The 24,614-nt window shown below is 53.8% G+C and overlaps 2 protein-coding genes and 1 pseudogene across 5 annotated transcripts; 1 reads left to right on the top strand and 2 right to left on the bottom strand.

Annotated features, from left to right (window-relative positions):
- Positions 1-968: 968 nt before the first annotated feature.
- NAB2 (NGFI-A binding protein 2) lies at positions 969-7,173 on the top strand. 2 transcript variants are annotated; one of them, XM_036251064.1, is made up of 7 exons: positions 969-1,211; positions 2,658-3,531; positions 3,964-4,097; positions 4,643-4,694; positions 4,788-4,920; positions 5,129-5,320; positions 6,301-7,173. In XM_036251064.1, the coding sequence occupies exons 1-7, from the start codon at positions 1,129-1,131 to the stop codon at positions 6,408-6,410; spliced, it is 1,578 nt and encodes a 525-aa protein (XP_036106957.1). In that variant the 5' UTR covers positions 969-1,128; the 3' UTR covers positions 6,411-7,173. The 2 variants fall into 2 exon arrangements, with proteins under 2 accessions (XP_036106957.1, XP_036106958.1); XM_036251065.1 differs by having other exon boundaries at positions 1,161-1,455.
- Positions 7,158-23,997, bottom strand: STAT6 (signal transducer and activator of transcription 6). 3 transcript variants are annotated; one of them, XM_036251061.1, is made up of 23 exons: positions 23,891-23,966; positions 23,071-23,370; positions 18,826-18,962; positions 18,280-18,418; positions 17,880-17,963; positions 17,330-17,468; positions 17,151-17,203; positions 16,792-16,940; positions 16,073-16,204; positions 15,776-15,964; positions 15,163-15,250; positions 14,914-15,036; positions 14,210-14,302; positions 13,693-13,899; positions 11,183-11,277; positions 10,956-11,092; positions 10,485-10,631; positions 10,100-10,163; positions 9,889-9,996; positions 9,603-9,695; positions 8,744-8,809; positions 8,519-8,650; positions 7,159-8,431 (listed from the first exon to the last, which is right to left on the bottom strand). In XM_036251061.1, exons 2-23 carry the CDS (start codon positions 23,122-23,124, stop codon positions 8,242-8,244), a joined length of 2,619 nt encoding a protein of 872 aa, XP_036106954.1. In that variant the 5' UTR covers positions 23,125-23,370; positions 23,891-23,966; the 3' UTR covers positions 7,159-8,241. The 3 variants fall into 3 exon arrangements, with proteins under 3 accessions (XP_036106956.1, XP_036106954.1, XP_036106955.1); XM_036251062.1 differs by having other exon boundaries at positions 8,519-8,647; XM_036251063.1 differs by lacking the exon at positions 23,071-23,370 and having other exon boundaries at positions 7,158-8,431; positions 23,891-23,997.
- LOC118624921 lies at positions 20,595-20,775 on the bottom strand (annotated as a pseudogene).
- Positions 23,998-24,614: the final 617 nt, after the last annotated feature.

Below are 24,614 nucleotides of genomic sequence, written 5' to 3'. Positions count from 1 at the left end.
GGTGTGACAAGTGGAGTAAGGCGGGGTAGTCCTCCCATTTCTGCCTGACCTATTCACTAACAAAACCCTACACGTCTAATAAACGCGTCTAAGTGGTAGCTTCTACCATAACCCGCCCATTCCTGTTCCCCACACTTCAGCACGGACTAGAGGCAGGGATGGAGGAGGCCTGAGTTTCCCAAGGGCCTCTTCACACTACTCTTTTTGGGGTTCGATAAGGGGACTGCGGTACCTAAAAGATTCCTGCAGAGCCCCACCTTCACAAACGTGCCATGAAAACACACACCGAGAGGAGCCGAGTTGCGCACCCTGAGAAACGCCAACTTTTTCGGCTTACTTCTAACATTCACATGTCCACCACCGGGAGGCCTGAGTGTGGGCAACGGGCGTCCCCGTAGTTGTTTGAACGCGCGTGCACATCCTTGCGCTTCTCTGTCTTTGTGTACCTGTGCTCTGTTGTGAAACTCCGCTCTCCATACGGAGGGGTAGGGGTGGCGGGGGAAAGAGGAATGTCGCCGGCTGGGCGCTCACGTGGGTACGTGGGCGCGGAGAAGGCTGGCTGTGCATCCGGCGTGGGCGACAAGGAGCGACCTCGCCCCGCCCTCTGGGTCCCAAAGCCTGCCTTCCCCAGCCGGGCCCGGGTCACCCAAGTCCCCACTTTGGCGCCCCAGCTGCGAGTCTCCGCCCCCGCCTCCTGCTCCACACCCCGTCCCGTCCCCCCACCCTCCGCCTCACCCCACCCTCCAGTCTCCGCCTCTGTCAGTTTCTCCGCCCCGGCGTCTTCACCGCGGGCCTCACGGCCCGGGCGCCCGCCCCCCGCCCCCGGCCTCCGCCCCCGGCTCTGCCCACGCCCTCCGCCAGCCCGGCAGCCAGCGCCGCGCCGGGCCTCGCTCCCCGTGCGTCCTGCGGGGGCGGAGGCGCGGAGAGGCGGCAAGCGCAGCCGGGGAGGGGGGTGGGGGGCAGAGGAACAGACAGAGTCGCGGAGGCTCGGAGAGAGGAGACGTGGAGGGAGGGACAGAGCCCGGACAGTGGCGGACGCGGCCTCGCGTGCCGGAAAGATCGCAGCGCTCACCAGGCGCCGAGCGCCGGACACCGAGAAGGGCAGCTGCTGGTGGTCTCCGGCCGTCCATGCACAGAGTGCCCTCCCCCACTACCGAGCAGCCGCCGGGCGGAGGGGACAGCGCCCGCCGGACGCCACAGCCCAGACTCAAGTTAGTGGGCAGAGGGAAGCGGCGAGGAGTGGGGATGGGTAGAGGTGGACTCCGAAAAGGAGTCTGGAAGGCAGAGATCTCTGAGGTCGGTCGAGGGGAAGCGAGAGGAGACCAGCGTTAGGGGGTGGATACTGATTGAATTAGAGGGGCTCTAGGAGCAGTCAGGGATCTGATGAATCTGGAAATGAAAGAATAAATTCCAGTTCTCCATCCCATCGACTACTTTGTGGACATGACCTGGCTTGTGAGTCCCTTGCAAAGAATGGCGGGGAGGGGGCGGGGGGGGGGGGCAAGCGCCAGGGGAAGCCCTGGAGCTCTAGCTGGCAACAGTGCAGGGGGTTGGGGGGGGGGGGGCGGCGCTCAGCTGGCTTGGTCTGTCGCTGGCACGGAGCAGGCAGGCCTGGGTCGGGAGAAGCCAGAGCCTTAAGAGAGCGTTAGCAAGGCTGTGGAGAAGCAAGGGATGCCTTAGGGGGTCCCTTCACATTTCTGTCCCTTTATTTACTGTGTGGGAAGAGGAGTTTCAAGGTGCAGCCCCTCCCTCAGGAGGCCTTGAGCCGCTCCCTCACTCCACTTGAGATGTGGGTGGGAAATGAGGGAGAGGGTAGGCGGGAGCCCCTAGGCGGTTTTCGCCCACAGACGCTACCACTGTGGGAGTGTGTGTGGGCGGAATATGCCCAGAGCAGAACAATTGAGGCATTCCTCCCCTCCCAGTGACTGAGTTGAAGGGACAGGCCTACCTACTGAGCAGGTCACTGTTGGGAGAGGGGCCACCTGGGGGCACTGGGCAGTCTGGAGGAAAGGGGCGGTCCTCAGGACAGGGAGCAAGAGCGTGCTAAATCCGTAGGGAAAGCTTCAGGTAGCAGAGCAAGAACTCACCTGGTTCATAGAGTGGGAAAAGGCATGGAAAGGGGCCACACCTCTCCCTCTCAGCCTTAAGAGCAGGATGCCACCAGGGAGTGAAGCCTGCCAGTAGTGGGCCCAGGTGTCCACTATGGGGGGGGGGGCAGGGAGTCCTATAGTCACCTTAGTGTGGGGGATAGCTCCTTGAATAATGGTGAGTGTTTAGGATGAAGGAGGAGAGGGATATCTAGCCATCCCAGGGTGTGCTGGCTAGCCTCAGTGCTCAAGGTCTCCGTGTTCCAGACCTGAAAAGTAAAAAGTAAAACTGAGAATGGGGGCTAAGACACTTTGATTTCTGCAGAGACTGGGCTGGCGTTTGGTACTTTTGGCCAGTCTGGGATGGCACTGGCATATCTATACCTCTGTGCAGTGCCTAACTCTCATAGTTTGTGCCCAGGCCTGGGTACTGGACAGGGAGAGTATTCAAAAAAGAGAGGGAGAAGCAGGCAGGAATGAATGAGAAGACAATTGTGATTGTGAGTTGGTACCTAGCAGGGGGATTTGCACTGACTGTCTTCCTCTTTCTCTTGTGTGCCTCCTTCTCAGACCTAGTGCCCGAGTTATGGCACTGCCTCGGACACTAGGGGAGCTGCAACTGTACCGGGTCCTGCAGCGTGCCAATCTTCTTTCCTACTATGAGACCTTCATCCAGCAGGGAGGGGATGATGTGCAACAACTGTGCGAAGCGGGTGAGGAGGAGTTCCTGGAGATCATGGCACTTGTGGGCATGGCCACCAAGCCCCTCCATGTCCGACGCCTGCAAAAGGCACTGAGAGAGTGGGCTACCAATCCAGGGCTCTTCAGCCAGCCAGTGCCTGCCGTGCCTGTCTCCAGCATTCCACTTTTCAAGATCTCTGAGACTGCGGGCACCCGGAAAGGGAGCATGAGCAACGGTCATGGCAGCCCAGGAGAAAAGGCTGGCAGTGCTCGAAGTTTTAGCCCCAAGAGCCCTCTTGAACTTGGAGAGAAGCTGTCACCAGTGCCTGGGGGACCTGGGGCAGGAGATGCCCGAATTTGGCCAGGCCGGAACACTCCAGAGTCTGATGTTGGGGTGGGAGGAGAAGAGGAGGCTGGTTCACCCCCCTTTTCCCCACCTGCAGGGGGAGGAGTCCCTGAGGGAACTGGGGCTGGAGGTTTGGCAGCAGCTGGGGCTGGGGGTGCTCCTGATAGACTGGAGCCAGAGATGGTACGCATGGTGGTGGAGAGTGTGGAGAGGATCTTCCGGAGCTTCCCGAGGGGGGATGCTGGGGAGGTGACGTCTTTGCTGAAGCTGAACAAGAAGCTGGCACGGAGCGTGGGGCACATCTTTGAGATGGATGATAATGACAGCCAGAAGGAGGAGGAGATCCGCAAATACAGCATCATCTATGGCCGCTTTGATTCTAAGCGGCGGGAAGGCAAGCAACTTAGCCTGCATGAGGTGAGCACCTTAGTCTACCAGGATTGCTCTTGGCTCCCAGGTCTTACTCACCTTTGGGAATCCTCACACTCCTCAACCCTGTTTCATTGTCCTTTGACCAGGACTTCAGGCCCTGATCCCCTTTCCCCCACCCAATTCCAGCGGCTGCAGTGCTTCCCTCAACTGAGGGGGGAGCAGAGACATAGGTGAGAGCCCAGCTGTTCAGCTTCATGCTGCTCAAGACCCCACAGGAGTGGAGGAGCCCCCAGGCATTCCTAGGAAGCTGTGGGTGCTGATCTCTGTCTTCCTTCCTCAGAAAACTGGGTAGAGTCAAAACCCAAGCAAGCATCTGATGGGTGGGCCTCATTTGTCTGATGGTGAAGGGTGGTAAGGAGATCTGGGCAAGGCAGTGGGGAATTAGGATTCTGACTGCTCTGGTGGTCCTCTCCACAGCTGACCATCAATGAGGCTGCTGCCCAGTTCTGCATGAGGGACAACACGCTCTTATTGCGGAGAGTAGAACTCTTCTCCTTATCACGCCAAGTGGCCCGAGAGAGCACCTACCTGTCCTCCTTGAAGGGCTCCAGGTGAGACCCCTTCTCCAGTTCCTTCCTAGATTAGAATTCTGCCAAGGAGCTGGCAGAATTCTAATGTCCTAATCTGTAGTCGAGGTGCTTCCAGACCTGTTTGCCACCAACTTGCCATCCCTGCTTTTGACAAAGTCCACTTATCTGTGGCCTGGCCCCTCTTCCCCTCCATCTTAGGTCTGCTCTAAACTCCAACAATGGTAGTACCTGCGCTGGGGACTCCTGTGCAGCCAGCTCCTTTCTAGGGTCTTGAAATAATGCATGCCTGCTTGGCAGATGTGGCTCAGTGGATTGAGTGTCATCCCATGGACTGAGAGGTTATCAGTTCGATTCCTGGTCAGGGCATGTGCTGGGGCTGTGGGCTCAATCCCCAGTAGGGGGCATGCAGGAGGCAGCCAATCGATGTTTCTCTCTCTCTCTCTCTAAAAAAACAATAAAATTATTTAAAAAAAAAAAATAATGCATGCCTGTCACGAGATTCAGTGCCCTGCCCACTATGTATTCCTCCCTAGTCTCACCTTCTTTATTCCTCTTCATTTTTGCAGGCTCCATGCTGAAGAATTGGGAGGCCCCCCACTGAAGAAGCTGAAACAGGAGGTAGATTTTCCAGGGTGCATGTAGGGGGTTAGGTCAGCCTTCTCCAACACCCTCCCTTGTCAGATCCTCATTTCCCCATTTGGGGCATCACAGGTTGGAGAGCAAAGTCACTCTGAAGTCCAGCAGCCTCCCCCAGGCCCTGAGTCCTATGCACCCTCATACCGCCCCAGCCTGGAGGAAGACAGTGCCAGCCTGTCTGGGGAGAGTCTAGATGGACACTTGCAGGGTGAGTGTACATCAGAACACTTCTCTCCTCTTTTGGGGGAGGTAGAAGGTATGGGAGGAGGGAGCCAGGAGGCAACTGCCTGAAACAGGGTTGGGAGGCCTGACTGGATGGGGGCAAAAGGGCCTGGACCTATGGGTCTGGCTTTGTGGTTGAGGGTGGGGGTTCTGTTAACTGTAGTCCCTTACCTGACCAGTGCCCATGCCCACAGCTGTGGGGTCATGCCCAAGGCTGACGCCGCCCCCTGCTGACCTGCCTCTGGCATTGCCAGCCCATGGGCTGTGGAGCCGCCACATCCTGCAGCAGACACTGATGGATGAGGGGCTGCGGCTAGCCCGCCTCGTCTCCCACGACCGCGTGGGCCGCCTCAGCCCCTGTGTGCCTGCAAAGCCGCCTCTCGCAGGTGAGGCAGCCAGCAGTGCTGTCCCCAAGCACCCCCACCACCCAGGCCCCATTTAGCAGTCCTGGCACTCTGGGGCCAGGTGGGAGGAAGAGGGATGTAGTCACCAGAGAGGGCAGTAATGGTCAGGCTCCAGCCAACCAGGCCTTGGATTGAGAAGAGGAACCTGCAGGACTGTTCCTACTGGGGAGGGTCTGACCCTAATGGAGATCTGAGAAGGGGGATCTGGGGTGAGCAGGGACACAGAATGGGGGATGAAGGGGAGCAGGAGGGTCACCAGGAAGGGAAGCTTGGAGAGAATTTCTACCAATGCAGGAGGGTGGAGCAGGCTAGCATTTGGTATGGAGCTTCCCAGCCTGAAAGTGGAAGAGCCTGAAGGGGGTTGCTTTGTGTGTGGATGGGGGAAGGGGAATAGGCCAGCAAAGGGCCAAAGCGGCTGGGCTGAGAGTGACGCAGCAGACAAAGCCACCAACCCTAGCTTGGTATTTTTAAACTATGCGTGGGTGGGAAGTGGGGGCAGGGACTGGAGGGGGGCTCTTCTTAGAGGAGGAGCTGGGAGGCTGGCTTCCTGTGTTCCCCCTGACTTGGCTTCTAAGAAATTTGGGGGGCATGGTTGGGTGGGTGGGGCCTGGGAGGAGGCCAGAGATGAGTGGGGGTGACAGAGCCTAGGAAAGGGGAGGGGGAGAGGTCAGAGCCAAGCCGCCCCCACAGCTCCTGACAGAACCAGAAATTCCAGCAGAGCAGAGGCGGGAGAGACAGAGAAAGAGAGACACATGCAGAGACAGAGAGCTACACACAGCCAGAAAGAGGAAGGGTGCACATACTTGGATATGGAACCCTCCATATACATGCAGTAGGCAGGAGGCAGTACCACAGTAAACCAAGCTCATCTTTGCAGTTTTCTCTAGCCATGCTCTGTTCTCAGTCACCTCTCTCTGCGGCATCCACCCCACAGCCTCCTAACCTACCCCTTCTCCCTGCAGAGTTTGAGGAAGGGCTGCTAGACCGGTGCCCTGCCCCAGGACCCCATCCAGCTCTCGTGGAAGGTCGCAGAAGCAGTGTGAAAGTGGAGGCTGAGGCCAGCCGGCAGTGAGGGATGGACTGGTATCCTCACACCCAGACCCCCAGACTTCTGACTCCCACAGATCCCTACACTCACCATCCCTGGTATCTAGTCACAATTCTGGATCCTTCCGCTGCCCTTCTCCTGCCTCCCCACCTGCTCCATGGGCATAAAACTATGGGGCTTCAAGCAATAACGAGCAGGGGCCTGGCGAGAGGACACAGGAGGGTGCATTCTGTCCCCTCATTCTTGCCCACAGTACGGGAAGAGGACTCCGCCTCCAGGGCACCTGGGGTTCTCCCCTCCCTTACACAACACACTCCCATTCTCCCTAGTTTGAACCAGTGGTGTGAGCAGTTGGACTCCGTTTGGACATGGGGGAAAGGGGAACTTCCCTGGGAAGGTCCAGCAGCTAAAAATGAAAACGTTTCACCCCAGAAATGGGGGCCTGGGAACACTGGACCTGTTCCTCCTCCCCTCCTCTCCCCCATTTTTGTGCTTCTAGTTTGTTTCTTTAATTTAACAAGTGCCGCAGTTTACCCACCCGTCCCCATCTTTCCCCCAAGTCTCAGCCATTCTTTTCCTCCTGCCCTGCCCTCTCTGGGGTGGGGTGGGGGTGGATGTGGGTTCCCCTTCATCAGCCCCCATGGGAGGCCTGGGTCGGACTCAGTGTCTCCCTCAGCTGGGGTTGGACCACAGCACCTGTCTGGCAGTTAGAGCGTTTTTCTTTTCAGATTGTGTACAGTAGATTATTTATTTTGTTATTTTGGAATAAAATTTATTTTATGGCTTATGATCTATGACCCCCAAGAGGGAGAAGGGGGTGGTATGGGAGTGGAGGAAAACTGGCAGTGGCTGGGGAAGTAGAAAAGAAGCAACTGGGAGGGTCCCTAATACATGGAGAGGACCACACACCTGGGCCTGGCCCTGGACTCTCACCCCTGTCTCGGGCAGGACTGGCAGTGTTGAGTCACAGAGGCTAAGCTATGTGCGGATGTCACAGTCACATAGACCTACCTGAGCACAGTCGCACTCAAAGCTGAGTACATCTGGGTTAGCATGTATCAGAGGCCAGTACACTTGCCAGTATCTTTTGTGCAGTGTCTCATAACTTCAAAACTTGTATTGTCACAGGCAAAATCGGATAGATAATGTTATATGTGGCTATGTGACTAACGTGTGACATCTATATGTTACCATGTCTCATGTACACACACTTTGACACAGTATATACCAAGATACTCAGCATGTGTACTTCTGCACCATTTCATACACAACTGAAGGCCTCCATCTGACTGTCAGGAATCTGGAGCTGTTTGGGATTTGTTTTTTAATCTGAGCAAAACCCACATCAGTAACCAAATGTACAGGCCCCTTTTCTCCCCACCCAGTGTCTTCTGAGCTCCTTCCTCATACCCCCAGGTCTGGGACCCAGCCCATGCCCTCCTCATCCCCAGCCTTTAGTGCAAGTGTGTGCACATACCTGCATTTCCTACATGTGCATACTGGGTCTGGCTGGGAGCGGGAGAAGTCCTTTATGCCCTAACCTGTGCTCTTGCTCAGCCCCATCTCGGGGAGAGCTGTGTGTTCTGCCTGTGCAGGCATGCTGGGGCATCTCACTTTGGAACCCGAATTTCTCTTCCAGTACTGGAAGGGAGAGGGTGGGGGTGTGTGGTAGGAGGGAAGGAGTGGATAGGCTCCACCCACTGTGCCTTCTCCTGGTAAAGTCTTCCTCCTCACCAGGGAGTAGGTGGGGATAGGAGGACACCCTCCCCATCTGCCACTTGGCAGGAGCATGGGCAGGTGTCCAAAGCAGGTCCACTGGGGTAGAAAATCTCTCTCTGAGCTTCTCCAGCTGGGATCACCAACTGGGGTTGGCCCTTAGGTCCATATGGGACATTGAGATCCCAGACTGCCCATAGGGGTTGGGCTGCAGGAGGGGCTGGGCTTGCAAGGACCCTCCTCCTGATTCCCCTTGCCCCTCCAGGAGAAGCTTGTTGAGGTCCTGTTCAGTGGGAGGCAGCAAGGACGGGTACAGGTCTTCACCAACCCTGCCAGGAGGAAGAAAAGCAGTGGGATGGGCGTGGCACCCAATCCTCTAGCCCACACTCAGCCGCCACCCCCAGGCCACCACTCACCAGGTGCCTTGAGAGAATCCTCCCATGGGCTGGCTCAAGCAGTTCTCTTCTGTCATGGCCACATCAGAGCAGATCATGGGCTCAGGGCTGGATATGGCATGCTCCTGAGGCTGGCACAGCAGCAGGCCCCTGCTGGGGCCAGGAAAGTAAACAAGATGTTGTTAATTGGGGGTTGAGGATGGAAGTGAGTGGGGCACATGGAATTATATGGGGAATGGCACTCACTGAGGGTGAGGTTGGTCAAAGGGCAGGCTCATCTGGTTCAGGTTAGGGGACATCTGCAGGTGAGGTCTGGAAGCAGAAAGAAGGGCACAGAGTACAGAGGCTGGGCAAGAGCTGGGTGTTACAAAGTCAAGACCACTGAATAAAGAAAGAGAATCTTCAGCTTCTTCTCCTGACTGGATAGCCTAGGGCAAGCCATCTCTACAATGTGAGCTCAGTTTTTCCATCATAAAGTATGTGGTGGGGACTGGGAGGGGATGGTGAGGAGAGGGGGGACTAGATTATCTGATTTCTGGTGTTTATTTGGACTCTTAACTTGGGTGGTTCTAAGTCCCCCATGTCAACTCCTTGGAGGAGAAATGTCATGCCTTGACTAAGAGTAAGTGCCTGAGTGTTACCTGGGGAATAAAAATGATTAGATCACTGAGAGGCCAAAACAGATGAATAAATAAAAATCAAGATAGCAATAAGTGGCTAGAGATCCCAGGGAGAGAAGAGAGAATACTAATCCTTATATACCTAGCCCTTGCTATAAGCCAGGTACTTTGCTCAGCTTACACAATATTATGAACTCATTTAGCTTTCACAATAATCCTGTGAGGAAGGTATTATTATTGTCCATTTTACAGGAGAGGCACCAGAATTAGGTAGCTTGCCCAAAGTCAGTTACATAGTAGAGCTGGAATCTGAACCCCCCCGAAGTCTGGGTCTTAACCACTGAGCCTCAGTGGAGTGAACAGAAGAGACAAAGAAAGCTTTTTGCTACCCCTTTCTCACGGAAGAACCTCTCCTAACAAATTTGAATGCCCCCCCCCTTGCAGCTACCTATCCCTGCCCCATCCCCAAAGGGTGCTTCACTTACTCCTGGAAGGCTGGCAACACGCCGACTGATTCTTCCTGGGAGAGGGCTTGATACGGAGGGATGGAGTGAGAGTGTGGTGGGTACAACTGGGGCCTGAGGAAAGAAAGCAGAATCTCCTGATGCCAGCCCTTCTCCTGGATACCCCCAACCCCTGCCTCAGGATGAGGAATCCCTTTCGTAGAAAGGAAAAGTCCCTCCTTCAGCCCCCAGGGCCAACTCTCCCAGCTGCCCAAGCCGAAAGCTGCCTGCACAGACCACTTCCATTCCCGCCTCTCGTGCTCCTTACACCATATCTGGGCAGAGCTGCATGTTCATGGAGTCAGGGGCCATTCTAAGATCATAAGTGGGCACCATGGTAGGCATCTGGGGCTCTGGGGTGGGAAGTGGCTGGTCCCTGGAGGAGGAAAGGAGGTACGTATGACTGACCAATTGTAGCTGCTACCACTCCTTCCTGCAAGTAAGTGTCAGGCCTCACCCATCCTCACCACCATACTCACCTTTCCACCGTCATCTTGATGGTAGCTGGGACGTAACCCCTGCCATCCTTACCTATCTGTTCATCTGTTATGGGGGAAAAAGGAGAGCTATGGAGTGCTCCAGGACTAGGGAGGAGGGGAGGTGGGAATAGTGAGCATGGCCGATGGGCAAGTAGGAGAAGTGGAGCTACAGAAATGAGGAGAGCCCTGGCCAGTCTGGCTCAGTGGTTGAGCGTCAGCCTGCAGACCAGAGAGTCCCGGGTTCGGTTCCCGCTAGGGGCACGTACCACAAAAAAAAAAAGGAGGGGGAGACCAGGGATGATACACAGTGGGCAGGAAGAGGGCAACTGGAACCAGGGAGGAGGTGGGCAACAGGAAGGAATCAGAACTGCCAGCTCCAGCTCACGCTTGTAGTGGCTCCGGAAAGCCTCATCCTTGGGTTTCTTGGGGTAGAGGTTTTTGAGCTGAGCCAGGTCCCGGATTCGGTCCCCCAGTGAGCGGATGGACAGGTCTTTGGCAGAGAATGGCTGGATGTTCTCTATCTGTGGGGAACCTATGATGGGAATGAGACCTTGAGTCCCTCTGTCCAGATTCTTCTTCTTTCCTAACCCCGACACAGAACTTATTCTCCATGTACCAAGGCAAAGAGGAGAGGACCTCAGGAAGGGGTCTGGGGAGAGGGACCTACTAGTCTCCATCCCCACAAAGCTCACAATGAGAAAGTGGAAGTTTAGACCACAGAAGGAAGAGAAGTTGAACCTAAGGAAGAACTTTCTGAAGATCAGAGTTGGCATCAAGGAAGCCAAAACATTTCCTTCCCAGAAGAAATCCCAGAGGGCAAAGGCACATAGACAGAGGACTGGCTAGAGGACCTCACCATCCTGGGTCCGGATGACGTGTGCAATGGTGATGCCTCCAATCTCTGAGTCACTGAAGCGAAGAAGGAACGTTCCATCAGGCTCGTTGAGAAGAAGGCTGGTGACATACTGTTTGCTGATGAAGCCAATGATCAGCCTGGCCAGGATGAAGGAAAGGACGGGGGTGGAGGCACTGCAGAGGAAGCTGGAGGTACAGCTGCTCAGACCACCTGGGGCAGAGACTCACCGATCTGACCAGTAGCTCTTGAGACAGCGTTTGGTGAGGTCCAGGACACCATCAAACCACTGCCAAAAGGTGAAGCCACGACCTAGCAGGATCTCCTGGTGGGGAGGGGGAAACTGGTGTGAGCATGACAGGCCAGAGCTGGAGCCTGGATAGGAGCAGGCATGGGTTGTGAGTGCCCTCATGACAGAGTCACAGGGCTGAGGGACCAAAATGGTCCTAAGACCCCATCAATAATAATGGCCAGTACTTATTTTTCCAAGCCATTATTCCAAGCCCTTTCCATAAATTAATTTATCTGATCTTTACAAGATTATGGAGGTAGGTCTTATAACTATCCCATCTCACAGATAAAGAATGAAAGCCCAGCCCTGGCCAGTTTGGCTCAGCGGTTAGAGCGTAGGCCTGCGGTCTGGAGAGACCCGGGTTCGGTTCCCGCTAAGGGCATGTACCTCGGTTGCAGTTTGTCCCCGGCCCTGGTTGGTCGTGCGGGTGGCAGCCACTCGATGTGTCCCTTTCACATCGATGTTTCTCTCTCTCTCTCTCTCTCTCTTCCTCTCTCTCCCTCCCACTCTATTTGTACAAAAAATGGAAAAAAAAAAATGTCCTCAGGTGAGGATGAAAAAAAAATAAAATAAAAAAAAAAAAAGAATGAAAGCCCAGCCCTGGCTGGTTTGGCTCAGTGGTTAGAACATCAGCCTGCGGTCCCAAGAGACCCGGGTTCGGTTCCCGCTAGGGGCATGTACCTTGGTTGCAGTTTGTCCCAGGCCCTGGTTGGTCGTGCGGGTGGCAGCCTCTCGATGTGTCCCTTTCACATCGATGTTTCTCTCTCTCTCTCTCTCTCTTCCTCTCTCTCCCTCCCACTCTACCTGAACAAAAAATGTCCTCGGGTGAGGATAAAAAAAAAAAAAAAGTTAAAAAAAAAAACGAATGACAGCCCACCCCGGTGGGTGTGGCTCAGTGGTTGAGTGTCGACCCATGCACCAAGAGGCCACCGGTTCAATTGCCAGTCAGGGAACATGCCCAGGTTGTGGGCCAGGTTCCCAGATGGAGGCATACAGGAGGCAGCCAATCAATGTTCTCTCTCATCGATGTTTCTCTCTCTCTCTCCCTCTCCCTTCCTCTCTCTCTCTCTAAAAAAATTAATAAAGGGGGAAAAAATTGTTTTTAAAGAATGAAAGCCCAGAAAGGTCAAATAACTTGCCCAGGTCCACAAAGCTGGGATTTAGCCCAGGAAGTCTGGGTTGGAGCTCCTCATAACCACTATGCTCCACTGGTCCCCAATGAGGCCTGACGGAGGTGGAGTTCAGAGAAGGCAACTGTGGGGTGTGAGTGTCCTGCTCCCTTTGCTAAGACATCTTCACGTGGGGTTTTCTTTCTTTCTTTTTTTCTAAGTAAGCAGCACATGACTGCATTTACCCAGCTGATGGTCAGCCAAGACACCCAGATCTTTTCCCTGTGTTCTTGTAATTGACCCAGTTCTGAACCATCTTATTTTGGAGAGAATAAAATATAGTAACTAAGAGCAAGAGTCAGAAATATGGAGTTCCATCCCAGCCATGTCATTAACCTACTGGGACGCCGTAGACAAACTACTTAACCCCTCTGAGCATCAGGTTCCTGGACTACAAAATGAGGATAATAATGGTACCTACTTCAAAGGGATGTTGGGAGGATTAAATGAGATAAATATGTAAGGTGCTAAGCACAATGCCTGACATATAGTAAGTTGTAAACACACAGTTGCTGATATTACTACATGTCTCATGTCTCTATGGGATTTCATTCTGTTTTTTTTAATATATATAATTTTGTTCTTCTTCTTTTTTTTTTATCCTCACCCGAGGACATTTTTCCATTTTTTGTTCAGGTAGAGTGGGAGGGAGAGAGAGGAACAGAGAGAGAGAGAAACATCGATGTGAAAGGAACACATCAAGTGGCTGCCACCCGCACAACCCCAGGGCCGGGGACAAACTGCAACCGAGGTACGTGCCCTTAGCGGGAACCGAACCCAGGTCTCTCAGGACCGCAGGCCGACGCTCTAACCACTGAGCCAAACCGGCCAGGGCTTGTTCTTCTTCTTTATGGTGGTACATGCCCCTAGCGGAAACCGAACCCGAGACTCTCTGGTCCGCAGGCCGATGCTCAACCGCTGAGCCAAACTGGCCAGGGCTCATTCTGGTTTTTGCAAAAGGAACTATTTTCCCAACTGGTCAAAGTTATTTTGAGCTGTGTTTACACACAATCTGAGTGAGTCACGCAAGTCACTGATACAGGGGGGAGACAGAGGGCCCCTAAACCAAAACCTAAGGAATGCCAGAGAACATAACCTCTGGCTGACCCCCAAGCTGAGGGGTTTTCTTGCCTGGGCCATAACAAGGCCTTCCTGAGGGACATGATGGGGCAAGGTGAAGATCCCAGCAGTTAGTACCGGGGCAGAGGTTGGGGAGGCCCTGAGTGACCCAGGGATGAAGAGTTTGTTTGGGGGAAAGTCCAAAGGGCAGGGGAATGACCTTGTTGAACTGTGACCAGGACACAGAACGATGCTGGAAGGTCTCTATGCTGAGGCTGTTGTCGTTAAAGATCTTCTGGGCCAGGAAGAGGAAGTGCTCTGGGAGCAGCCCCTGGTTGGTCCCCACCTCCGCCATGAACTTGAGGTTCAGAGTTTCACACATCTTCTCCCAAGGCACCCGCTCAGCCACCACAAATGGCACACGATCCTGGGGTGAAGGGGCAAGGAAAGGGTGCCTCCGGCTATCATTTCCATTCTTCCTCAGGAGAGGCCTTCATTCTGTCCACCTCTCAGAGGCTGACCCTCCCAGGCATTGTCCCCCAGAATTTGCTCACAAAGATGGTGCCGTTCCAGCAGTTTAGGGTGCTACGTGATAGTTAAGACTGGTATAAAAGAGGTCAGAAGTATGAAAGCAGGTCTATGAGAAGTTAAGGGCACTCCCATTTCAACATGCCTGCCAACCCATCAGCCTGTACCCCCCTCCCCCCTTATTTCCCCCATTCCAAGTCTTTCCTCACCATCTCAGAGAAGGCATTGTCCCACAAGATGGTGGCTTTGGCATTGTTGTCTTGGTTGCCATGGACGATGACCACCAGGGGCAGAGATAGAGCCTAAAGGGGTTGAGGAGAGGGGTTTCTTCCTATTGGGACAAGGGGCCTCCTTAGGGAGCTGGCTCTGAGGGGGAAGCTATTGGACTCACACAACATAGTTAAAAGATCATGACGTGTTATCAAATGCTTTCTAAAGCTCAATTAGGGCCTTACTGTAAAGAAGTGGTTATGAGTCAGTGCCATGGAGCGGATCTCCAGGTTTCAAATGCCAGCTCCACCACTTAGTAGCTGTGTGACTCGGGCGAATTACTCAATCTCTCTGTGTCTCAATGTCCTCTTCTGTAAAATGAGGCTAGTAATACGACCCTCTTCATAATGTCACTGTGAGAACTGCGTGTGTGTGTATGTGTGTGTGTAAGAGAGAGAGAGAGAGAGAGAGTGTGTGTCACTTAAAATAATGCCCTGGTCTATAAAAAGGTGCTAGTTGCTACTACATCTATTCTCTGGCATGTGCACTCTGTGTTCCTGCTCCTCCCCACTCATCCCGGCATGAGTGCCAGACACAAAGGGTAAGGGGCAGTCATGAAAAAGGAGTGGGGATCCGGGGCCCCAGGGTGTTGCATGGAGGGGTCTGGGGTCCCAGACTGGGCAGGGCTAGGGCCTTGGTTCACCTGGAGCTGGATGGGGAGTTTGTTGGGGCCAAGCAGGAAGCTGGTGGAGAAGAGCACAGCACACTTCTCCTCAGTGACTGATTCAGTGCCCTTCCGCTCACACCGTTTGATTTTCTTCAGAAGCTGCAGGGTGGGGTGAGGAAGAGTAGGAGTGAGGACAGAAACTCCTGGGCTCCCAACACCCTCGCCAAGGAGAGTCCCATAGTCTAAGGACCCCTCCCCCTGCACCCTGCACCCTGGAGCCCTCACCAGGTTCTTGAACAGAGCAGAGCAGCAGTTCCCAGAACCAATGTTCTCAAAGGGCACGGTGTTGTTGGTGATTTCCCCAGTGCTTTCTCTGCCAAGGGAGGTCACAGAGTGAGAGGGCTGGACCAGGTGTGGAGAGGAGCTTGAATCCACGGGTGAATGCTGTGGCCTTCTGGCTCCACATCTCCATCTCCCTGCCTGGCTTCTTTTATTTTATCCTCACCCGAGGACATTTTTCCATTTTTTTGTTCAGATAAAGTGGGGGGGAGAGAGAGAGAGAAACATCGACATGAAAGGGACACATGAAGTGGTTGCCACCCGCATGACCCAACCAGAGCCGAAGACAAACTGCAACCAAGGTACATGCCCTTAGCGGTAACTGAACCGGGGTCTCTCTGGATCGCAGGCCGACGCTCTAACTGCTGAGCCAACCAGCCAGGCATCCCATCTTGGCCAAATCATGATGCCTCCCAACCCTATTCCAACACTGATTGGACCCTCCCCTTCCTCTGCCGTGATCATTCATCCCATGGCCCTCCCTCCCTCTTGAAGGTGCCAGTCCCCCAGGCTCCTCTGGCTTCCACCACCCAAGAGGCCTTCTCCAGCCCCAGCTTACATTCCAGCCCCAGGTCCCTGGGGGATGCTCAGCTCCCTCGCCTGCTTCTCGGTCACCATGTCAGCCCTGACCAGTGGAAACTTGGCTGGGGTCCCCAGGAACCGTGGGCCCAGCAGGAATCGAACTCCAGCCTGAAACTTGGTCTGAGTTTTCAGAACCTGAGGGGGCTGCTTCTCCACCAGGAAAGAGCTGGGAGGAGTGAGGAAAACATGGGAGAGTTAGCAGCTGGGTCCTCCTAGTGTCCTCCCCACAATTCTAACCCTCTTTCTTCCTGCTCTAGGGGCTCACAGGACATACCTGGTGACGAGGGTTCGAAGGACTTCATCCAGCCGGCTAATCAGCGCTGCCCGGATCTTGGGCTCAAGCTCCCCACCAGCTGCCCCCAACTCCTGCTGCAGTTGGGAATAAATGTCCACCAGGCTCTCACACCTGAGGGCAGGACAGTGGTCAGGGGGCACAGGATTCAGGCTACCTGCTCTGGCCCCATACACCCTGCCCTTAAATCCAGGAAGAACGCAGCATAATGTGTGTGGAAGGGGGAGATGGTCAGTGGGTGTGGCTGCAAGGCACCTGGGCTGAAAGAGTTCTGGGACCTGCCTTGACTCTGGGTAGGAGGTTCCTTCTCAGTGCCTGGATCCCTATAGAAACCCAGCTGATTTTCCCCAGAGCTGTGATACCCAGGTCAGCCGCCTGCATGAATGGTGCTTTTGTGCAAATGAAATGGTGCTCTGCCCAACAGGCCAGACAGAAGAAGGATTCCCATTCCTCTGGGCATGGGCTTGAAGAGAAGTGTGGGTTGGATGAGCTCCCGCTTGTGCCCCTTTGGCCAGGTGTACTTGTACAGCACACGACCTGAACGACAGTACGCATAGCTCTGCTGGGACTGGCTTCTTTGAGCCTTGGCCCACTCCAAGGCCCTCTGTCTGGCTTTTCCTCTCTCACACCTGTGGTCCTCCAGCAGAAACAGCAGATGCCAACCCCCAGCCCACTCCCTTCCCCATCTGCCCTGCCCCAACCTTTCCTGTAGTTGGGTCAGGTTCTCATCAAAGGGTGCGCCATTCCCTGCCAGCTGCTGCTGCCGTTTCCAAATCTGGATCCTCTTTAGCACCAGGGCCTGGGCAGCCTCCAGCTCCCCGACAGTCTCCTGCAGCAACGTGGCCAGGTCCTGCGGGCAGAGAGGGTCTAAGCCGGGGCCGTACACTGCCTCCTCACCCAGCAGCTCCTGATGGTAGTACTGTCCTTCTCACTTCTCTGGCATTCCCTTACCCCACCTCAGTCTGTCTCCCTGAGGTCTAATCTCCATCACTTCATAGATTTGAGATCCCTCAAAGATTACAGTTTGGGCTCAATCTCCACCTGTCAGTCCATTACTCACCTCACTTGGCCCAGTCCCATTGGCAGGAGTTTCTATTAAGCTGTGCAGAGACACTGAGGGTAGGGGCAGATATCAGAGGTGTAGAAAATTTTGAGGTTCAGTCAAGGTGAAGGTCCAAGAGGAAATCACTCCCACACACTCCCCAAAACCCTCTTAGGACTCCAGGCCCAGGATCCCACCTTGGTCAGCCTCAGCCTTCTGCTGCAGGGCTTCTCGAAGAAGACACGTTTCCCCAACGCGGTGTCGCAGTCTCTGCAGGGCTGTGTTGAACTTGAGTTCCTCCTGCTTCCAGTGGAAGGGCATTGGCAGGTGGCGGAACTGCACAGGAGGGACAGACATCAAGAATTGTAACACTCTGCCCATTCCTCTCTACTCAGCCTTCACTCCCTAAAGGGGTGCCTGCTGCCATGTTCTGCAGAACAGGAGACAGTCCACTTCCCTTTGACAGTTCTTCCTGACCTTTTGGAATCTCCCAAAGACAAGACCTCTCTCCTGCAGAATCAGCTCCTTACTCCTTGCTCTCCTCCCCAGGCCTCACTACCTCTGGTCCCTAATTTGAAGCTTCTCTGAGTTTATCTTAAGGTTCACTCTGATTCTAGGAATCTTCTTTAGTCATCCTGGCCCTAGAACACTGAGCCTTATCTTAAGTTCAAATTCCTTCCAGTTTCTCATGGCTCAAGCCAAAGTTCCAGGGAATTGAGTTGAGGTAGGAGGTGGGGATCACAATACCTGCTCCATAACAGCTTTTTTCTCCCCTTGAAGTATTTGTCTGAAAGTGGCCACCAGCTTCAGGGGGTCCCTCTGATAAATGGTCTATAGAAATGAAGAGTGGTAGACAGACTTAGCCTGGCTTTTATCCATGTCAGTCTCCCCCTGCAATCCCCCACCTCAGTTCACACACACACACACACACACACACACACACACACAGAAAGGCAACAACTGTAGACTCCAGAAGTTTTCCTGTATTTGCATGCTTTTAAAATCTATTTTGCATGCTAGCTAACAGCTAACCACAGGAACACCAATTTGTTTCCAATGTCCAACCAATTTTCTTACAGCATCCAATGCTCATCCCAGCTCCACTCCAGCCCCATTCCAACCGTGTCCCCTCCCCTTGTGCCCCCACCTCTAGGGTGCTGATGTGCTGCAAGATGGCGCTTCCCTCCCCAGGCTTTCTGGCCAAGGCATGAAGGTGCTGGACAGTGGCAGAAAGTAGGGTGCTGGCCATGTTGCAGCAGAAGGCATCTGAGCCGATCAGGTACTCCCTGTGGAAAGATCGGGATGAGGCAGCCTTGGGTCAGGGTTTCATCAGCTCTACTGACCCTCCACCCCACAGCAAACAACTCAGTGGCTCCTTCCTCTATTATTCTCTATCCAGGCCCTCTGCAGCCTTCATTATGCCCTTGTTCCCCAATTTTCCAGCTGTGATGGAAAGTGCCCTCGCCCCATCCCTGACCTCCCTCCTCTTTGGTTCAGCCTCCTAAGGGGGTAGGGGATTCCATGTGTCAACATGCATAGTCTGGTTAATGCGGCACTGACTTCCTGCTAAATCTAGGCTACCAAATGTCAAATAATAGGTCCCAAGTCCTGAAACAGTGCAGGGAAAATCTAATTAAAGGGAAAGTGGGTGGGGAAGGACCTGGGGGACTAGAACGGGGCACTGGAGACTCACCAGGGCTGGTTCTCCAGCCAGTCACCGAGGAGATGCCTCAGGTGATGGGGAAAGTCAACATAGAGCCGCTGCAGTTTTTCTGGAGGCATCTGGGAGACCAGTCCCCACAGAGACATGATCTGGGGTTTGGAGGGCATCTAGAGGAAAGGAACAGGCCACTCTGAGAGGTGCCCAAGAAAGGTGGCCTATGTTCTGGAGCAGCCAGGGACCTCCCGTAGACAGCCCCGATCCCCCCAACCCAACCCCAGACCATCCCCACCACTACAGCCAGACCACCTCAAACCATGAACATTTTTGGTCAGTGTCTGAGACAAGGTGAACCCTTCAGTGGTAGATACAGGGGTGATGGGGTGGGAAAAGCTGAGTTGCAGCCAGAGGAGTGGGGAGACAGGGAAGATTGGGCACGAGGGAAAGTTCTCTGAGAGAAGGCAGAGGTCTTGGGTTGTAGCTCTGAACCTGGCTCTGGTTCTGTGGGCAAGGAACCTTCCCTCTGTGGGCCTCAATCTTCTCATCTATAAAATATGCTTGGAGCCCGGCCGGTGTTGCTCAGTAGTTGAGCATCGACTCATGCACCAAGAGGTCGCTAGTTCGATTCCCAGTCAGGACACATGCCCAGGTTGTGGGCCAAATCCCAGGTTGGGGGCATGCAGGAGGTGGCCAATCGATGTTCTCTCTCATCGATGTTTCTATCTCTCTCTCTCTAAAAATCAATAAAGAAAACACATTTAAAAAATAAATAAAGCACCTGGCTGGTTTGGCTCAGCGATTGAGCATTGACCTGCAGACCAGAGAGTCCTGGGTTCGGTTCCCGCTATGGGCACGTACAAAGAAAGAAAGAAAGAAAGAAAGAAAGAAAGAAAGAAAGAAAGAAAGAAAGAGAGAAAGAGAGAAAGAGAGAAAGAAAGCCCGGCCATTGTGGCTCAATGGTTGAGCATTGATCCATGCACCAAGAGGTAGGTAGTTTGATTCCTGGTCAGGGCACATGCATAGGTTGTGGGCCCGATCCCCAGTGTGGGGCATGCAGGAGGCAGCCAATCGATGTTCTCTCTCATCGATGTTTCTATCTCTCTCTCCCTCTCCCTTCTCTTTCTAAAATCAATCAATAAATAAATAAAATATGCTTGGATAGGGGCAGAACTTTCCAAACTTTTTATTTTATTATTATTTTTTTCTTTATTGATTCTATTTTGTGTGTGTGTGTTTTTATCCTCACTCGAGGACATTTTCCCATTTTTTGTTCAGGTAGAGTGGGAGAGAGAGAGAGGAAGAGAGAGAGAGAGAGAGACATCATCGTGAAAGGGACACATCGAGTGGCTGCCACCCACACAACCAACCAGGGCCGGGGACAAACTGCAACCGAGGTACGGGCCCTTAGCGGGAACCGAACCCAGGTCTCTCTGGATGGCAGGCCGATGCTCTAACCGCTGAGCCAAACTGGCCAGGGCCTTTACTGATTCTAGAGAGAGAGGAAGGAAAAGGGAGAGAGAGATAGAAACATCGATGAGAGAGAACATGGATTGGCTGCCTCCTGCATGCCCTCCACTAGGAATTTGGCTCACAACCTGGGTATGTGCCCTGATCAGAATTAAACTGGTGACCTCCTGGTCGACACTCAACCACTGAGCCACACCAGCCGGGCTTTCCAAACTTTTTTTTTTATTCCTCACCTGAGGATATTTTTCTATTTATCTTCAGACAGAGTTGGAGGGAGAGAGAGAGAGAGAGAAACATTGATGTGAGAGGGATAGTTTGCTCCCACATGACCCCACAACGGCTGGGACAAACTGAAACTGAGAAATCGAGGTACGTGCCTTTGGCCCGGAATCAAAGCTGCGACTCATTGGTCCATGGGCCAACGCTCTACTGTTGAGCCAAACTGGCCTGAACTTTTTATTAAACTGATAAGAACAGATACTACACTTGAGCTTAGCCAAAAGGCCGAGAAGCAATTTTTCCAAACATTTTAAAGCAATAGTTTACATCTTTGGAATCCCAATTATATAACAGGTATAAAATTGGAGTTTCTCTGTTGAAAGCATGTATGGCAGGCCTGGAACTCTACTGCTTCTACTTGCCTCCTCCCACCTCCTGACCCCAAAGGTGTTCCTAAGGAACCCCTAAAAATTCCAGGGCTCTATGAGATAATTTGCAAACTAGCCAGCTAGATGATGAAGAAGAGGATGGTAGAGCAATAATAGATACCATCAATTAAGCACTCAGTGTGTATGAGGCATTACACTCAGCACATTATCTCGTTAGAGCTTCACAAAAAAATTTTTAAATATATAATTATCTTCTTTCATAGATGAAGAAACTGAGTCTCAAGGGGGTTCTCTAACTTGCCAAGGCCACTCAGCAAGCAAGTTCAGAATCAATATTTGCATCTGAGTAGGGATTAACTACCACACTGTACTGCTGGGATTCCGTCCAGATCCAAATCCCATCATTCTAAGAGGAGCGGGGCTGAGGGAGGAGAGTTGAAGGGGAGATGGAACAAAGGCAAAAGTGGAGAGAACTCAGGAAGAAGGTGAGAGAGTGAAGAAAAAGTGGGGTTAGTAGGCCTAGAGTAAAGAGCCTACAAGAGTGGGAGAGGAAGCTCAAGACTTGGCTAGAAGGCCGGCCGAGGACAGAGAAGAGAAGGAGGAGATGGCAGAAGTAGGGGAGAGAGTTGTGTCCCGGTTTCTGAGTGGGCTGCAGGATGGGGTAAGTTATCCAGTGGTTTCCCAGGGGGTCTCTCGGTTCATATTTTTTGTAATGTCCCTCTTCCAGAGGTGAGAGTGAGGAAGGGGATGGAAATTCCCTGGGTCTCCCCCAGCTCAGTAACCCCAATTTCTCCTCTTGTGCTTTTAGCTTCTCCCTTCTCCCAGGACTCCCAAACAGAGAACAGAGGAGCCCTTCTCTGGAGACTCCTGCTTCTAGACCCTCCCCTCAGTCCCAGTCTGCCCCCCCATCCCAGCTCTTTTTCCCCAAAAGTAGAATCCTCTTGCCCTCTTGTCCCTAAGCTCCCTCACCCCCTCTTTTCTCCTAAAAACAGAACCCTTACCCCTCCTGCTCAGGGTCCTCCAATAGGCCTCTCTCTACTCCCCCTTTGGGGTGGGGCACATTTTGGTCTGTGTTTCGAATTCAAGTGAGGACTCCATTCCTTCTCTCTTCCTCTCCTGTTTCTTCTGGTACTAAGATCTTTAACCCTCTACCCCTACTCTGTTGAGAGCTGGGGTGATTTTTAAGTCGTAGCCAATCCTGTTTGTCTATATCCGTGTTGAGTGGCCAGCCTCCTGGCCTGGTCCTGGCTTCAAATCTCCTCCCCTACTCCATCTCCAGACATCAGCAGGCCACACTTCCCCCACCCTCACCCAATAACAGGGCTGGATGGATCGGCTGGGCAGTGCAGGGGCACCACCTGCTTAAAGCGCCCCCAAGACGGGCAGGACACGGAGCCGCGGCGTGAAGGGGTGGGGCCAGTGCCTGCCAAACCCGGAGGGAAAACCCGACGTCCAGGGCCCTCGTCATCTGCTTCGTGGCCTAAACCTAATCTCCCCAACCCTTACATTCCCGAGTCCTCTGACCGTGGGACCACAGGATCAAAAGTCAAAAGAGCTTCTCTGAGTTGCCCAATGTGTGTGCGTGTGTGTGCGCGCGTGTGTGCGGCGGTGGGGGCAGTGGGGGCGGGGAGGGGCGGGGGAGGCGGAGCCAGTTCAGCACGAGGAGGGTTAACGCCGCGCCGCCGGGAAATCTCGGCGTCTACAGCAGCCAAGCGTGGAGCAGTTTTGAGGGGGAAATTCCCCCTCTTCTGGGACACCATGAGGTCTATATCTGGGGCTCGCTCATCTCCCAGTTCCTGAACAGGAACATTCATGGGAGAAAAGGATAGGGGTTTGTCAAGGACCCACTGCCCTCTGGCATCAACCTTCTAGGGAGGGGCAGCCACTTCCCCCCACACACACCCAGCGGGCAGAAGGACACCACCTTGTCCTCCTTCCCCAGCTTTTACAGCCCCTGGAGGTGTGGAAAAAGTGACCCAAGGTCGGGAGGTGGGAATGTTGGGCCTGTACCCATTCCAGATTCGTCTGAGATTCGAAACTGCCAAAACCCAGTACCACCAGCTGAAACAGTTTCTTGGGGACCATCCACCAGCCAAGGGGAGGATCCTAAGATGCCCCGGGCTTACACCCACCCCCCACCCTCCTCACACACACACTAGTAGTTAGAGCCCCCACCCCCCCTTCCTCGGAGGCATCCCCTCACCTTGGCAACCTCTCTGCTGTCTTCTCCCTCTCTCGGCAGGCACTGCAAGGCCATGGGTCTGTAGCTCTGTCCAGCGAGTTCAGGGCTGGCCTTGCTAGCACCCGCCCTCCACCACCACCACCAAAAAGAAAACACACATACACACACACACACACACACACACACACACACACACACACACTCCTCTCCAGTCCTTTCTCCTCAATGTAAGCAGTGGCTGCCCCAACCCGCTGTTTCCGGCTTCTCTGTCTACCCAGGTCCCTCCCTGGAGCTCTGACGACACAGAGAAGAGAAAGTAGGCTGGAGGAGGAAGAGGAAGAAAGTGGGGTGAGCGTGTGTACCTCCTGTGCCAAAGGGGGGGGGGGGCGAGGAAGGACTGGAGCTTGGGCCCTAGGGCCTGGCTGGAGGGGAGACTGATCCCCACCTACTCTGTTTCCTCAAAAGTGATAAACTTTTCTCCAGAAAGTCACCTAATATCAAGCAGAAACATGCCGCCCCAAACTGCCTCCCCCATACTCAAACTTGCACAGGGGCTCCAGCGTTTGGGCTCACGAGGGACTGGGCTCCCGGTGCGGTTGGAAAAGCAAATCCCTCTGGGCTCTGCACTCCCTCCAGTGGAGGACCCTGAAAAGCAGCAGGGGAGCAGGATGCTGGAAGGAAAGCCCAGGTCCTCCTCCCTTCTTGGCAGGGAACGCCTTAGAGGTTGAGTGACCACTAATAGTAAGGGAGTATGGGGGAGGGGATCCCAAGCTCAGAATTCTGGAAGATTGTAGGAGTTCCTCAGACACCCCCCTCCTCACAGGGCACTACTCATCAGAACCTGGTGGGAATGAGCTTGAATGGAGTTGTTGCCTGCAGATTCCCAAGGAACAAGTTGGAATAGAGTCTGCTGGACAGCCTTGGTGAAGTTCCTGTTTCTGGGGTAAACACTGAGACACACCCAGAAACAAACACATATGAACAACTCCCTGGCCACAGACCACACACACACACACACACACACACAGGCTTACACACATGCAGGCAGGTTCATAGACATGTCAGCACTCAGAGCAGCCACAAGGAGACGCATAGACAAGGCTTGCTCAGCTTCTGAGTCATCTTCATAACTAATGGATAGTTTTTGCAGCTTTTGCTGGAGGAGTAGCTGAAGAAGGTCAAGAGACACAGAGAGGCCTTCACGCCCCCAAACCTGCGAGACTGGTGTGTGGAAAGGGTGGTCCCTGGGGGAACAGAGTGGTGGGAGGAAGTTTCTAGCCCCCCACCCCCGCTTCCCAAACAGGGCAGGGCTGAGGGGCCAAAGCTAGGTCTATGCTGCCCCCTGGTGCCTGAACTGATCCCCAGAACCCAGCTACTCCCCGTTCTCACCATGTGGATAATCTTGTGTGTACAAGAATGCACGGGTGTGTGGGCCCAGCCAGGCAACAGAGGGTAGCAGTTAAGAACTGGGACTCTGGAGATAGGCTGCTTGGATTCAAATCCTGCCAACCCTATTAACTGCACAATTCAGCAATTTACTCTTGGTGCTTCAGTTTTGTCATCCA

Source organism: Molossus molossus, unplaced genomic scaffold (genome assembly GCF_014108415.1).
Source record: "Molossus molossus isolate mMolMol1 unplaced genomic scaffold, mMolMol1.p scaffold_m16_p_10, whole genome shotgun sequence".
Classification (NCBI taxonomy): domain Eukaryota; kingdom Metazoa; phylum Chordata; class Mammalia; order Chiroptera; family Molossidae; genus Molossus; species Molossus molossus.
This window is presented reverse-complemented; position numbering and strand designations above follow the sequence as displayed.

What these genes read in the sequence shown, in the direction of transcription:
- NAB2 (XM_036251064.1), top strand. Translation starts at nt 1,129, where the DNA reads ATGCACAGAGTGCCCTCCCCCACTACCGAGCAGCCGCCGGGCGGAGGG. An exon ending in ACGCCACAGCCCAGACTCAA is followed by an intron (nt 1,212 to 2,657) that starts GTTAGTGGGCAG and finishes CCTCCTTCTCAG; the next exon opens with ACCTAGTGCCCGAGTTATGG. An exon ending in TCTAGATGGACACTTGCAGG is followed by an intron (nt 4,921 to 5,128) that starts GTGAGTGTACAT and finishes CCATGCCCACAG; the next exon opens with CTGTGGGGTCATGCCCAAGG.
- STAT6 (XM_036251061.1), bottom strand. Translation starts at nt 23,124, where the DNA reads ATGGCCTTGCAGTGCCTGCCGAGAGAGGGAGAAGACAGCAGAGAGGTT. An exon ending in TGGCTGGAGAACCAGCCCTG is followed by an intron (nt 18,419 to 18,825) that starts GTGAGTCTCCAG and finishes ATCTTTCCACAG; the next exon opens with GGAGTACCTGATCGGCTCAG. An exon ending in ATCAAGATGACGGTGGAAAG is followed by an intron (nt 9,997 to 10,099) that starts GTGAGTATGGTG and finishes TTCCTCCTCCAG; the next exon opens with GGACCAGCCACTTCCCACCC.